Consider the following 16,708-nt stretch of genomic DNA (forward strand, 5'->3'; position numbering starts at 1 on the left):
CAGTCGAACATGCTATAAGATGATCTTAAATATAAGATCCGACTATGGCCAGTATTCATAGATCTTATATTTAAGATCATCTTAAGTCTTAAGATGTCAATCACAGAGTTGTATTCGCATCTTAAGACATTACTTAAGACAATCTTGAAATAAGATTCGACTATGAACACCGGCCTATGAATACCGACCATAGTATTAGAGTGGAGTGAGTCCCAGATGCGCACATTGACAAACGGACACATCCAATCATATGTCGTTGTTTATAGAGTCTCTAGAATATCTCTAGGCATATGACGTTATGATTGGCTGTGTCCTTTTGTCAATGTGCGCATCTGGGACGCTCCCTTAGAAGTGCACCCGGGTAGGGAATCTGAATGCCCCCATGAACGAATTGCAGACGAGGGCCTGTGAAGCCCAAAAGATAAGAGGATACATCATCGCGGCCATGTTAGTATCGGAGTTTTGTATGTATTGTCTATAGCTCGTATTCTGAGGGTGCAAACTCATGTAACGAAATAGCGGAGCGTGGAATGAAAGCGGAACCAATCACGAGCGAAAACTGTAAAACGCACGTAATTGGTTCCGCTCTCGTTCCATGTTCCGCTAGTCCGTACATGGATTTGCACCCTGAGTTCTCTTTTACTGATAAATGAATCTTTAAAAATGGCTTATAAGTTTTCTGATTGGCTATGAGTCACTTTCATGGTATGTCAACTCCATTACAATACATACAATCATTCCCCTCACTTCTTGAGCTTCACCCTCGTGACAATTCACCCGAACATGTATTCTTAGGGTACCTTTTCATATAGCGAATTTTTCGCTGCGAATGATTTGTAGAGAGTAGCGAATAATTCGCCGCGAATAGGTTATGAGCGTTATATATTGCGTGTCAACATATGGAAGAAAATTCATTCATTTGATTACTTGATATAATCAAACATTATTAAATTATATGCAAATAATGAATTATTATGAAAATATCCGAAAAAGGAAAGCAGTTGCAGTTACGACTATACTTTTACATAAGAAAAGAAAATATTCGTGAAAGAAACATCAGATAGCACCTATTTTTCAAGATAGAAAAGAGCATGGATTTTTTCATGCTGTGCTACCTAAACTTCTTCTAGAAGACTTAAGATTTCATAATTATATACGCATATCTGCAAGTCAATTTGAAAATTTAATATTCATAGTGGGAGCAGACATATTTAAGCATTATTACATTAGAGAATCTATAGATTATACCTATGTTGTTAAGATGTCAACAATGATTATCTTAGCGAATATTCGCTGAAAGCTAAAAAATTTCAGCAAACAGCGATTACTCGCTAGCGAATAGCGAATGACCACGTGACCTTCAATCGCAGCGATTTATCCGCTACATGAATTTGCATCTTTACTTGTATATAATTACATTACAGTATCCCAATATTGACTTGAAAAATCGCCTCGTTTTAAAATAAAAAATTAGTTGAAATTTCCATTAAAAATTGATCGAACAGCAATTTGAAAACATCTTTGAACACAACTTTGAAAAATTATTTCTGGCTGAAGTAACAACTCTGTAGAGAAACGATACAAATCCAACGCTGTCGTATCGAGCATAATAAATAGATCAGTTAGTAGGATTGAATTAGATCTTTATTTGGAAGATATACAGGTAGCTTTTTTTATAGGATAGTTTAACGTAATCGTAGATGAAGGGAGGGAGAAGAGGGGAGAGTGATTAAACACAAATGTACAAACGAAATACAATTAAATGGTACTCTTAATCGCGTGTTTTACGGTGGAGCGTGACTTATTCGGCAGTGCGCTGTGAAAAGCGCATACTTTTTTTCTTTTCCTTTCTCAATCTTGCAACTTCTCTTTCTTTCTCTTAGTAATTATACACTGGATTCGACTTACATTCTAAAGCCCCGCGCACCTGTCGCTTCCTCCATTTTAAAAATAATCATTCGTTTCTTCTTATTCTTTCTTTGTCTCATAATACAAAAAAAAATCAGGTAATGCGTTGCATCGTTAAACGAGGACATTGCACCGCGATCTCTTTCGCTTGGCCAACTGCATGGGCGACGACCGTGAAGAATTTTTGGAATTACGCAGAAAAAATAGAAGCGGGAGCAACACGGTTCGTAAACAGTGTACACGATGTCACGACACATATCACACTATGTGAAAAATGCCTTTTACAGATGTTTACATATCCCAAAATCACTAACAATTCTTGAGCTACTTAGACTTCTCGATAAATTTGTTAATCATTTATCTCATTAAGTCTCTCCAATTCATACAACAATCAGAGTGGCAGTCAAATAACTTTCTCCTAAGAGTGGAAACATGAAGTTTTAAATATTTATAATTCAGAAAGTTTATATATGATTACTAAAGATCGTAGAATTCAAGTGAAATTTTACTCCTCAAATTTCCGCTCTTCAGGAAAAGTTACATGATTGTTATTCAACAGATCGGGGTATGAAGTTAAGAAGGTATAATATTTAGCGTAGAAGGCATTGTTCACTGTATCCTCTTTTTTCTGGTATCTTAGAAAATTCTCTCTGGAACGATGCGCCACAAGACGAAGAGATGGTCGTGCAGATCGCCTATATACTTATAATCATCTTAACGTTACTCTTTAAATAAGTTCTTGTTTGTCTTTGCGTGAAATGTTTGTTAGGTGAGTTCTCGTTTTTTTTATTTTTTTTTATAATAAAATTATTATATATATTTTTTCTAATCTTTACAGATTAGCTGTTGTTGCCCTGTGAAACCTGCCTTCTGTCACAACACAATAATACTTGCATGGTAGGTTCACACTTCTGAATTTGGTACAGCTCCCTTTATATCACAATGTTCCCCTTCTGCGTCGTCTTCATATCAACTTTAATCTTCGTGATTGCAGATACCAAATTCAAATGCAAAGTTTCATTTGATCAATGTCATATTTAAGAAATATCCTAAGCCGCAAGCTCCAGCAAATACTAGCACACGCGTTTTTTAAGGATTTCGTCGAATTTGTCTTCTTTTTTTTTATACATATATTATATTCACGTCGCGATCTGTAACGTTTATAGGTATTGCATCAGATGCAAAACTGTCTTGCTTTATAACTAATTAACTTTATTCGCGTGAAATTACTTAATGCAACGTGTGAATATGTAACGGATAAAAAACACGTTATACAGATATTTTTCTGTATATTACAAAACCTACATATCTCACTTGAAGATAGTTTTTGTTTAATATCAAAATTATTATGTATAACACTCATGCACGAGATACTGCACGGCATCTAAACTTTGAGTCTTACTTTGTATTGCAAATGCATTGTTTCGACTTAAGCTTTTTCATAAATAGACAGTTGAATCATGATCTTAAGAGCATCGTTACAATATTTCACTGTGCATTTACATACTGTCGCATTTTCTTCTTTGTCTTTTCACATTTATTGTTGCGTATGAGGCTTGCCACGGGGAGTGTATCCGCCTCGATTACCTCCCCTTTGGCCTCGAAATTGCCCACGACCACCTCTGTCTATGCCGCGCTCGCTTCGTGGACCTCCCCTGGGTCCACCGCCACCACCGCGTTTAAAGCCACTATTGTATCCATTATTTCCGTCGTTGTTTACCCAAGAGCGTTGTTGATACCCGTTTTGATAATTACTATCATTGCGGTAGTATGTGCCTATTGAAACAAAGAGAAGAAAATAATGACAACACGATAGCATCAATAGTAAATATGTTAAAGTTCGTTAATAAAAAAAAAAAGAATCGAATATGCAAGCTAAGGATACACTACCAATCCTACCGCGTTTTTCTACAAATTAGAAATCTTGTAATCTTTGATTTGTAATCTTTAACATAAACTATATAATTTTCTCTATATATTTATCTAAACTATTTATTTATCTCAGAATCAACAATTCTAATCATAACAATTAAATTTTGTCTCAATTTATGATATAAGGAATGTCACAATTAGTAACCAAATAACTTAATTGTGGAAACAAAAAGAAAAAAAATATATAAACTTATTTATTTATAAAAATAATAAGTAATTCTAATATCACAAATCGATACAAAATCATAATATTATTAATCTACTACTAATTTAAATATGACAATTTGTAAGCTAATGACTCTACTGTTTGTACTATTTAATAAATTCTAGGGAGACAAGATATGATATTAATGTTATTTCCTAACTCTATAATAAATAAAATTTACAAATCATGTTCTTTTAAGAAATAGGAATGGCTATATCATTTTACATCGTATTTATTGTGGCCAGCATAATTAATGAGTCTGTTACTAATAACAGTTGCTACTAATGAGATAAATAAATATCTTGATACAGATTAGAGTGACATATGAATTAATTATCAAAATTACATATCTTTTTATTATTATTTTATTGGTATTTTATTTATTTATTTATTATTTTACTATTAATATTATTTTCTCTACTTGTACAAAATGTTTGACAGCATACCAGAGCTAATATATCGCTAGAATAGGTCAGAATAAGTAATGGGATACCTTTTCCGAAATAATCACGCGTAAAATTTTGAGTTATTAACAAAGAAAGATTTACACCGAGCACCAGCCCACTGGCTAACTAGCGCGTGCTATGTAATAAAACAAACGCTGAACGCGTAATCGCATGAGGATTGGCTAACTATGCGAACTTCTTAGAAGCGAAGAATATCTCTAAACGTAGAGATCCGCGGAGATAATATGAACAGCGCGTAGGAAATTGTTTTTCGACATGCCGTTCGTTTTATCTTTCCGCCTCCCGTAGTACTTTTTTTTATTTTTTTTTCTCTAATCTTTCTGAGTCTTGTTGCGCCTATCATTGCATTTATATTATCACTTCATCATTTACTTAAGATTACCAATTCGACCACTAGGAAATGCTCTGATAGTCGAGCAATAATACCCACAATTTTTTATGGATTTAAAATCTCTCCATTCTGGGTGGCAGTCGTTTTGGCTTCGTAAACTTATGTATTTTTATTTCAAATTACCGATCAACAGTCACGAGACATGAAAAAAAAAATACCTAGATATATCAAATAAAATTCGCGTAAATGGGATTCGTCAACGCTTTGCTGTGCATTATTTACGTGTATTCTTAAACGCGAACGGTACCCGAGTGAAAAAAAATCAAGGTCCTTACTTGTTAAATGGTTATATATATTTAAATGTCGTTGCGCAGGTATAATCATACCATAAAATAGCTGCGCAACGACCCTTACGTATGTACAACCATTATAAGAATAGGAATTCAAAACTAAAGACTCATATATTGTCATATGCGAACATTCAGTGTAAACAAGAAAACTAACGAATGAGCAACGTCCAGGAATGCGAATGTCCAAACACTCGTATTGGCTATTTATTCGTTTAGTATACACACTTTAAAATGTCGGTAAGTAATGTTCGAACTATTGCCTTCAGCAATATGCTTATAAAATTTGGATGTTCCATTTCCTATGATTTTCAATTTTATCCGAAACTTTTTATAAATGATAGTATATGAAACTTAGGATATGACTATATATTTTTAAAATAAATATAGACCCGTATTAACTGATTTATTGAGAAAAACGAATGTAACCCACTAATTAGGACATTAACATTTTATTTTTTGTATTTCTTTATTTTCTGTTTCTTTGCGATCGTTTTATTTTTTTGTATTTAAAAAAACTTTTGTTTGCACGGTTACTAGTATGAAAATTATGTATACAGGATATCTGACTCGTATTATACTTCGTACCTTGCGATCGACCGAGAAAATCTGTAAAATATGACATTGTGACACTGTCTAAACATTTTCTTTTCGCTCTAACAATAAATTACCATAAAATTAACGTGATAATCATAAGAGAAAAAAGTAGGTTGCATTCAAAGTTAATTAACTTAACATAAAATTTTATGATAATTTATTGACTGTTGGAACAAAAAGTGTTCAGGCTATTTTACAGATCTATCAGATCGATAGTAAGTGCTATTTTGTAGATATATCTTTTTACAAAAATTTCGAATGTGTATTTTCTCTTTTAATGTCATCAATCAAGAGTTCTGTGGCTTAAGTAGTTAAGAATAGTTAAGAGACTCAATTTTACAATAATTTATCGATTGTTAAAAGTATTTGGATTATTTTACAAATCTGTTGATCCGATGCAAAAAAATCAGGATTTATAAGATTACAATCAAATCCATTTTGTTCTTACCTTGTCCTGCACGTCCATTTTGTTGATAATTGCCCCTGCCTCTGCCATTGTAGCCATTCGAGGTTCCTCTTCTACCGCCCCTTCCTCTGTACCCACCACGTTGATCAGTCCAAGTCTGTTGAGATGTTTGCTGCTGTGGTGTTTGATGAGAATCTTGAACAGACTGCTGTTGTTGATCGGGTTGACTCCAATCGTTGGTTTCGGTCATCTGACACCAATCGACAGATTCAGTTTGTTGTTCCAGCTCGGATTCCATAGCAACAGTAGTCTCACTCGAACCATTTTCAGTTTTCTCCTGAAATAATATTTATGAATTGTCGATAAAACGGCCACAATAAAAACTGACATTAATATTATGACAAGACTAAAAGCATTACATTTACTTCTGTAGATGTTTGAGATTCCTGCTGTTGATGGGGTGCCTGTTCAAAGTTTTGCGTCTGCCCTTGCTGAGGTAATTGCTGTCCACCATTCTGTTGCTGTGATTGTTGCGGCTGGAAACCAGTTGGATGTTGCGGACTGTACTGCATGTTCGGTTGCTGATGAGAAGGCGGCATCGGAATAGGCGGTGGTGGATTGGGATTTGCAAATCCGGGAATGTGTGACATATCCTGCGGCGGTTGGTGCGGATAAATAACTTGTTGGGGTACTCCAACAGGCGCGTTTGCGAAATTCTGGTTTGTGAAAGTCTGCGACGGAATCGGCGCGTTCACCGCGGGAGGAATGTGCGACACAATAGGTGCCTGTGATGTGACGTCTGGCGAATCAAGCTCGGATTCTTGCAAGAAGAAGAAGTTTGGTGTGCCTATGACGTCGTTGATTCTAGGAGCCGGTGGTGGTTGCTGTTGGGATTGTTGATTCTGTTGCTGCTGCGGCTGCTGTGGTTGAGGTTGTTGTTGCTGTTGTTGCGGTACAAAGCTGGTAGCGTTCGTGTAATATGGAGTATCAACTGGGGCAGTTGGATGCGGCGGTATTGGCTGTGGTACGACCGGAATAGGCCCCGAGACCGGCGCAGCACCAGAAACAACGGGAAGCGGGGCTACTTGAACGGGAAAATTTGGAATGGGTATCATAGATTCCGGTGGAATGTGCCTGTCGTTACTGTTGTATTCTTCATTGACTTGTTCTTGTGCCGTTGGTCCATCAATAGTTTGTGTTTCAGCTAAAGTTTCGGTAACCTGCGCAAATATGAGTAAATAAAATATATGTGTTACAGTTTACCAAATATAAACACTACTATATACAACATATTCTATACAAGTACTATATACAAGTACTATATACAAGTACTATATACATATTCTATACAAGTACTATATACAAGTTCCATCTTAATTGATACAACAAAATATTTCGGAAATTAAAGCTCCCGAGTACTCGTGTCGACTGTCTTTGTTTAATGACGTCAGAAGCAAGAAAACGCATGCCTATGATTATTGCATTATAAGTTGAAATAAAAAAGATGTGTCCATAAAACGATACTTGTGATCAATTCAGTAAATTCCTAAAATGTTCCGAATGCTTTCCTTTTGCTGTTAAAATTAATAAATACCTAAGAAACGTATAAGATATAAAATATTTTATAAAATATAAAAATGTTTCAAGCAAAATTTGTAGAATTTTAAGAGGAAAAAGGTAATAATATTTATTTGACCTTGGAATGATCTTGAAAAGCTCTGTTATAGTAAATTTTAATTTTTTTTAAATAAAATCATATGATGTTTTAATATAAATTTCCTGCATCCACCCTGCATGTAAAAATACTGAAAAAAAATTATCGAAAAAAAAAAAACATTCCGAGATATTTTATATTTTATTTTGTTATTTCTCATAATATCAAAATATAAAATATTTCGCAAACTATTCACTTTTCAATAACCTTATTTTAATATTTTTGTAAATTTTAATTTCTGAAATATACAACGCTATACCAATTAAAATAAGACAACCTGTATACCAGGTACCTAATGTAACGTGTACGTCAATTCGTGTACAGATATAACTGATCAAACTAGAATAGGTTTTTTACTCAAATAGAAAAATACTATACTATCCTACTATAACTACAATAATTTCTGAAATATTAATAATAGAAAATTATCAAATGAGTATATACGATGTGATGGAAGTTCTTCAGAAGTCTCAATCTAGAAAATGTCAATCTATTGACAGTTTCTTAGCAGACTGTGTATTGCTGGACAGTATTATTATACACATCTCCATTATCCAATATTATACATAGTCCATCGTTGCCAAGATAATCAATAGATTCAAACTTAAAGAGCTCATGTCATTGCACCATCCACATTCATTTACTAATTTTCATTTATTAATATCTCAATAATAGATCGTAATTGTTTACAAAATAGTAAAGAACTTTCTCGTTCAATTTGACGAGTTCTACCTGTACATGAGACGTACACGTGCAACATACATGTTGTATCAGCACATTGCGTCGCCCGTCAGCATATGTCTAAGAACATACCTCTTCTACGGGTACTGCCTCGGATTCGTGGACCTGATCAAAATACCCGCATTGGTTGATGCTCGCAATGATGTCCTTCAATTTGTTGTACGTAGTGCCAACTACTTCACGTTGCTTTCCCTCAACAAGCGCAACATAATGTTCTGCAGCTTTCTGAACTTGTTGAAGAAAGGTTGGCTCACCTTCCTCGCGTTGATGTTTCATTGATAGTTCATTATAAAAGCTGTCCAGGTGCTTTAAATCCTCCTCCGACAGCTTTATAGCACCATTCTTACCGTTAAGAAAATCACCTCTAGCGGAATCGGTGCCCATATTTATCAAGGTATCTTGAATAATGAGCACTTCTCGTACCTGCAAATATTAGCTTAATATTATGTACCTGCAGGTACTTTCGTACTTGCAAACAATATTTTTATATTGTTCCGATATTTCGAGAATAGGACTATGCTACAGCGGTCTATAAAGCCAATTTAGTAACATCTGTGCAGATACCATAGCCTGTATTTATATAATTAACATAAAATCAATTTTTGACATAAAGTCAACCATATTTTCGATATTGTAATTAATATATTACATGTTGTATAGCATATTTACAACAGAATTGTTTACACAACATGTAACATCAATAGTTACAATATTAAAAACAATTAAACCTGTTTTATTGTTTATATAAACATAGACTATGGCTGTTATATTTATTTAACTGCTTTTAAAAAGATTGTAAGGCTTGGTATCATTTTCAGTGACACATCAAAGAAACCACTCATAAAACTTGCTATTTATTGAATAAAATTTTACGTTTCTATATTTATTCCATCATCTATAAACAATAAATGTTAATTTGAGCAAAGTTGAGATGGACATATATACACAATATTACAAATATGAATATCGTATTTGTTTGTATTAATGTTTCATTTATCTATCAGTTTATCTAACAGAGATGCACTGATGAATAGAAAGAGATATGTAAGTGTTTAAATATGTGTATGTATTTCAAATATTACTTGAGTATTACTATAAATTATGAATTTTCCTCTGCTGTCTTTTCCAAAGAAAACAATCAATAGGTCTGTTCTTTGTAGCTGTACTGGGATTGCACTAGAATTGGACTAGTGTAAACAAGCACAGGCCAATGTAAGAGTGTAGTCAGGATACAAAGAACGATCTAGTGCAGAATAGCACAAAGTGGAACATGTAGTGTTAAAAGATATTTGTGTTTCGCTGCTTTTGGACTTATTGATTGCATTTCTTGCATTGTTCTGGTTGCACTGACTCCAGACCCAGTGCAAGCAGTACAGTAAAGGCCATTGCAGAATGCCAGGCAACAAGCAATAGAAACAGAGAATAGGAATTTGGATTGGTAAAATATTTCTATTCTCTGTTCCTATTAACTAATACCTGTTTCTATTGCCTGTAGCCTGGCATTGTACAAGAACTCTAAACTATTGCACTAGTTCATGCTACAAAGAACAGCAACAATGCATCAGCTCTGCTACAAAGAATGCTTTAGTGTACTACACTTTCTTAACTAGTGCAGACAGTGCAGCTACAAAGAACAGACCTAATAATTCTAAAGTTTGTGTATAATTTCGGTATATTAAAGCGGGGTCTACAATAGAAGTTGTAAAGTCGCAAGTCATAGAAATTGACCAATCGCGGTCAATTATTCTTCTCATAGTCGATCGCGATTGGTCAATTTCTACGATTTACAACTCTACAATTTCTATTGTAGACCCTGCTTAATCCTCAATATCATAGTCGTTTGTCATTAAAACCCTAATCTTAATTCTCTTACAAAAAATCAAAAATAAAAATTAAAAGTGGCACACCAATCTCAAGAAACATGCGTAAGAAATGTAAACTTTAATTACAAATATCTTAACCTTTGAATATTCAATTTTTTTCTAAAGCCAGCGGCACACAGTGTTTGTTTTTGTGCTGGATTGATGGATGGAAATATTCTGTTTTTATTGGTGCATGTCCATCCATCTTCAGAAATGCACCAATTAGAACAGAGTATTCTAATCCAACAAATAATCCAGCATGAAAGCATCATATGCTGCTGGCTTAATTGTACAAGCAGTTAAATAATATAATGAGTTTATATGTAATGTAAACTTCAATTCTTAAGAAATTCATTTTATCTTATAACTTCTTTAAGAGTTGCTGAATAAACATAGTCCGTGTGGTCTCACAAATATTATTTATACAATACAAATATTTGTACACAAATATTTTCATTTACTTCCAAAATTAAAAATTTAGTTCAAAATATAAAAAATATTTAAATATAAAAATTATATTTCAGAAGTAAAAGTATTTGCAAAAATGTAAGATTTGTAAGATTATAAATCTTTTATTTTCTTTTAAAATACAATTTCAAAAATTATATTTTAGAAAAAATATAAAAGTATTTGTAAAAATATAATATATGTGAAATATCTGTGAAACACAATGAAAAAAATATATTTTAAAAGATATATCTATACCTTTATGATGTCATGCTGCATCCGCTCAACAGCCTCCTTTCGCGCCAACTTCTTTTGCTGTTTGACTCCATCGTTGGCGATAGCAACGATTTGCTTATACAATTCTCGAGTGATGTCCAATGTTTGAAGCACTTCGTCATATTTGGCGACCGCTGTTTTCTGGTCAGAGTTTAGCTCCCTCCCGTTCTTCTGCAGATCCCTATACGATTCTAGCTTACCCTAAATTCGCAAAATAGCATATTAAAACTTTAACAGTTTGACTAGACTTTTTCGATAGATAAACCACTAGGTAAGCCGCGTATTTCATATACTCGTGTAATTGTATAACTCCTAAATGCAATAACACCACGCGTTTGACTGAATGACTGTAAGCCACTTTATCGAAACGCGATATACAATGTACGATACGGCGCAGACCGCAAATATTCAAACATGACGTGTAACCTCGTTTCCAATTTGGAAAACAATTTTATGGTATTCACGCGAACGATATAAGGCATCACGAGACGATTCGTCGTCGTCATCGTCGTCGTCGTCGTTTTCAACGGCGTCATCAGTGAGTGTTTGTCACAATCGAGCCAGAAGCGAGACATACAAAAGCAAAACGCCGAACGTGAGTTGTGGCGATTTTGCGGCACATCGCGACGTTAATCGTGGTAAATGAGATGATCAGCGGACGCGGTTCTTACGCCAGCAACGTTCGCTGTTCGATCAGATCGTCAATTGTAAAGCGCATCGTAGATAAAAGAGAGAAGTTTCGTGTACGTAGATGATACACCGCCATGATACAAGGTTGGCGACGACAAATTGGCGCGTTTGACATCGCCAGGATGCGCCAGGATAGAATATACTAGAATACGGTGTCGCCGCATTGTGCTGCATACATTTGCACGGCTAACGTGTATGCTGACCGAACAATCTCAACGTGTCGGCAACACTTTGAGAAAATCGTGAGCACATGGCGCATCATGGATCATGGCGGATCGCACGGTGCGCGTAAAGAATCTAGTCGCGGCTGACAGATTAAATTTTTGGCCGTAATAACGGCACATAATCTCGGTAATCTCACCTTACGCTTCTCGAGATTCCGTATCTTGTGCTCGATTACGATAATCGCTTGACGAATGGGTTCTGCGGTCTCCGTAGAGGCCTGTTTCTCTAGTTTGGGGTTGGCAGAAGGCATCCTTCACGGGCAACAAACGCAAACTGAACTGGTTCCTTAGAATGGTATCCGAATCACAAGCAGTTGAAGAGAAAAGTGGTGGGGAGGCAGTGATACGACGTGGGCGAACATTACCGAATACTGTCGAACGTGTATACTTCGCATGCGCTAAGGTCAATTCTACAATACGTCGTTTGTCGAAGTCGCATGTTGGGACACAGACTACGTTTACATGGCAATGTTAATCCGGATTAGTAACAATTGTAGTTAGTGAATTCTTGGATTTTATTGGTATATTCTTTTAGATCTAAAAATGTACTCCAATGGGATTCGAGAATTCATTACTACGATAGTTACTAATCCGAATTAACGTTGCCGTGTAAACGTAGTCACAGCCAATGGTCCAATGAGAGACTTGGGTGCTTTCCAGCTACGTATATACCCTGTGAATGCGTTCTTTTATTTGCAACAGACACAACCCGATGCATCAGATGCATAATTTAATCATTCTGTATATCCAGTTGCGCACATCAAGCTGCAGACTACGTAAATCTTGACCGTTCTTTAATTTAAGTTGCAAGCAAAATCGTGCAACTGCTTGCAACTTTTAACATCCCAATCCAAGCGGCTGCCGAAAAATTGAAGCCTGAGTTACACAAAACCAGTTTATTAGTTACATATTATCTTACAAGATATTTTAGATAATATGTGATCAATAAACTGGTTTTGTGTAACACAGTATAACGTAGTTGGAAAGCACCCAAAGTCTCTCATTGGACCATTGACTGTGACTACGTTTACACGGCAACGTTAATCCGGATTAATAACTATCGTAGTAGTGAATTCTCGAATTCGATTGGAGTATATTTTTTATTTATTTTATTTTCCGTAAAGCCTAGTCTACAATAGGTTACAGTTAGGGTGAAATTACATGCAGAATAGGGTGCGTTCAGATTCCCTACCCGGGTGCACTCTGTTACTAGAAACACTATAGTATATGTCACATAACTATAGCACTTCTTGTATTAGAGTGTACCCGGGTAAGGAATCTGAACGCAGCCATAAGGAGCCATATACAATGGAAAATCGTACGTCGTAGCAGTAAGAAATTGACCAATGACAATTCATTATTTTTGTAAAAATCCAGTATGATTGGTCAATTTCTTACTGCTACGATTTTTCATTGTAGATGACTCTTAGGGTGCAAACCCATGCAGTGAAATAGGAGAGCGCGGAAAGAGAGCGAAAGCAATCACGAGCGAAAACTGTAGAACGCTCGTGATTGGTTCCGCTCTCGTTCCACGCCCCTCTATTCCGCTGCATGGGTTTGCATCCTCATAGTTCCTGCACACAGGACGCGGTAATGCTTACTGCGCAGCGGAAGTTCACGCGACAGCCAATCAATATGCTGTTCTCCGTAATAACCTTCTAGCTCTTACGGAAAAACAACATATTGATTGGCTGTCGCGCGAACTACCGCCGGCAAGCATTATCGCGTCCTGTGCAGAAGCCATCAGAATAAGGGCCAAAAAGTTGGTTAGACTACATTTTCCCGAAAAATAGAGGGGATAGTATTGGTACGAACAAAAACCTCTAGACGATATAATTTTAATTTCTGTACATTAGTAACACTGTTTAAGTAGTGAGTCTGTTAGTTTGTGAAACCTTTTTGACAGATATGGGAGAGTGTAAACAAGAAATATCGAAGAATTCTTTATAAATATTAATATAAAAAACATAATGGAGCATAAAATAAAAATAAAATTATATTAAAATGACGCAAATAAGTGGAAACGTGGAGTGCATGGAGATAAACGAGATAAAAAAATAATTTTTACAAATATGTAATATAAATATATTTATAAATTAATACATTATTATTATATACAATTGTATAATTTTAATGTTTCAGTTTTGATACATTAAAATTATACAATTGTATATAATATCATTATATCATTCATGATATTATTCATGTTTGTGGCATAATTCTTTGCAGTAAAATCATTTTGGCAACATCGTTAAATATGGAATGAAGTCTATGCAAGATTAAAGACAAGTTTACACAAGGAAAATAGCAGAATAAATAAATGGATGATAAACAAATATCAGATATGTAGTTAAAATTTATATATATATATATATATATATATATATATATATATATATATGTATACATATAATAAAAGATTAATTATCTACATATTGTCTGTGACTGCGAATATTGTTGGACCGATTCTTTCCTTTAATTCATTTTCTTGTTTCAGCTTCGCAGCAAACCATGTGCTTGCAGAACATTTATAGTCAGAGAACAATCTCCTGCAGGATAAAATTACCAAAGTGTGAGCCTTGATGTACATCATTCGTTATCGGAATTAATAGGAAAAAGAGAAATAAATTTATAAACATATTTATAATACCTATTCTTCTTTTGATATTTCTTAGTGTTTATATATTTATATATTTATTACTCCGTGATTTGTCACGGCTGTTGCATTTTTCATTTCCAATATATGATTTTTCATCTTGCTCTTATCAAAGTAACGCTACTGGATTGATCCTCGATATTTTCCATTTCTGAAATCACAATAATAAATCTCAAATTACAATAATAAAATTGTGACATATGCGAATATAGGTAACATATCCTGTGTTTGTTGAAAGAAACTAAAATCAACAGACTACAAGGGTAATGAACACCGAGAAGGTCTGTCGAAGGCATCAATAAAAGAAAGATTGGATTTACTGGTTTATATATTTGGTTTAATATATTGTTGTTTATATATATCATCGATATTAAGATTATCTAATAGAAAGTTACTATTTAGTATCAAGTACACGATGTAAACCAAGTCTATAGGCGTTTTTTCGTTTCGTGACCATGGTAGCGTTTGGTTCGTAATTTGGTCCACTTAACGCTCGCAACGCCGTGGACGTCATTTATCTTTATTGCTCGAGGCGTTGTGAACATTAAATGGACCAAACTAATCAAACAAATGCTACCGTGGTCACGAAACGAAAAAATGCCTTATTTCAAGAATAAGGACCCAGACCTTAAGTATCTTAGGCCGGTATTCATAGTCGAATCTTATTTCAAGACCGTCTTAAGTAATGTCTTAAGATGCGAATACGGCTTTGTGATTGGTTCATGACATCTTAAGACAGTACTTAAGATGATTTTAAATATAAGATCGGACTATGAATACCGGCCTTAAGTTCATCTTCAAATATTCAATAACCAATAAAATGATCCATACATAATCTTAAAATAAACTTAAGACATTCTTAAATATAAGATCCGACTATGAATACCAGCTTTACTTCGTGATTTAAACATTTTGTTGCATTTGGAGGGATTTTTAAATAGTGCTTTCAATTGGTTGACTCCTGTTGTTTCCTAACACAGCAACCTCAATTATTATAGAGCGCAAAGATAACGCACTCCTCTACACTTTTCTACACTCAAAAAAGAATTAATAAATCATACCGTACGATATAAACAAGTGTAATATAAAATGATACATTTTTATTAAAAAGACAAGATAAAGCAATTGCTTGTAATATAAATGGTCGTCAAAATAATAAAAAAAGAAAACGTTGCTCAGAATTATATTATAGACTCTTCTCCTTTGTTCTCCTCCTTTGTGAGAACGTACCCTTACGAAAAAGATACGAAAAAATCCTCAATTTTGGGTGTTAACATAAATTTAGGTGTTCATCCCCAATTTTTGGGTGTTTATACCCAAAATTGAGGGTTTTTTCATATTTTTTCGTAAGGATAGAACGGGTTGAGGTAAATATAAAAGTCCTACACCATTTTGCGATATTCACAATAATAATCGAGAAATTGTAAAAAATTAAGGCTCCTGGCCTTTTGCATTGTTTATTTCATTTTAATGACGTCAGAAGCGAGAAAATGCATACATAAATTCTTGCAAAATAGGTTAAAATCAAAACATATATCCATAAAGTAACATTTGCAATCGATTAAACAAATTTGTAAAATACTCCGTGCACTCTCCTTTTACTCTAACAATCAATAATATGACGTAAATTAACATAGCAAAGGCAATGGTACATTGTTCTTCCAATCGCGCCTACATCCGCACGCTATATTACTGGGCTGTGACTCAAGCGCTCCGTTTTCTACCATTCAGCACGCTTTTTCTTAATCTTTCACAATTAATTGTTCAGTTATTATTGCGAATATCGCAAAACGGTATAGGATTTTTATGTTTACTTCAACCTATTCTACGTTCCCACAAAATATGCAGAGAAGAGTCTGGGACACTTTGTATAAATTACAATATGAAGAACATAATTACGATATG

General features: G+C 34.5%; 1 protein-coding gene and 1 long non-coding RNA gene across 2 annotated transcripts; both read right to left on the reverse strand.

Moving 5' to 3' along the window:
- Nucleotides 1-1,626: 1,626 nt before the first annotated feature.
- LOC116849684 (caprin homolog) lies at nucleotides 1,627-12,452 on the reverse strand. The gene is made up of 6 exons (XM_032827079.1): nucleotides 12,285-12,452; nucleotides 11,216-11,434; nucleotides 8,721-9,071; nucleotides 6,613-7,413; nucleotides 6,236-6,530; nucleotides 1,627-3,684 (listed from the first exon to the last, which is right to left on the reverse strand). Exons 1-6 carry the CDS (start codon nucleotides 12,396-12,398, stop codon nucleotides 3,446-3,448), a joined length of 2,019 nt encoding a protein of 672 aa, XP_032682970.1. The 5' UTR covers nucleotides 12,399-12,452; the 3' UTR covers nucleotides 1,627-3,445.
- A 2,123-nt stretch (nucleotides 12,453-14,575) lies between these two features.
- On the reverse strand, nucleotides 14,576-15,385 carry LOC116849691. The gene is made up of 3 exons (XR_004379190.1): nucleotides 15,199-15,385; nucleotides 14,798-14,954; nucleotides 14,576-14,696 (listed from the first exon to the last, which is right to left on the reverse strand). It is a non-coding gene; the product is annotated as an uncharacterized LOC116849691 (long non-coding RNA).
- Between the last annotated feature and the right edge of the window lie 1,323 nt (nucleotides 15,386-16,708).

Source organism: Odontomachus brunneus, unplaced genomic scaffold, assembly GCF_010583005.1.
Source record: "Odontomachus brunneus isolate Ranch 3 - 2012 unplaced genomic scaffold, Obru_v1 Obru_scaffold_124, whole genome shotgun sequence".
Taxonomy (NCBI): Eukaryota; Metazoa; Arthropoda; class Insecta; order Hymenoptera; family Formicidae; genus Odontomachus; species Odontomachus brunneus.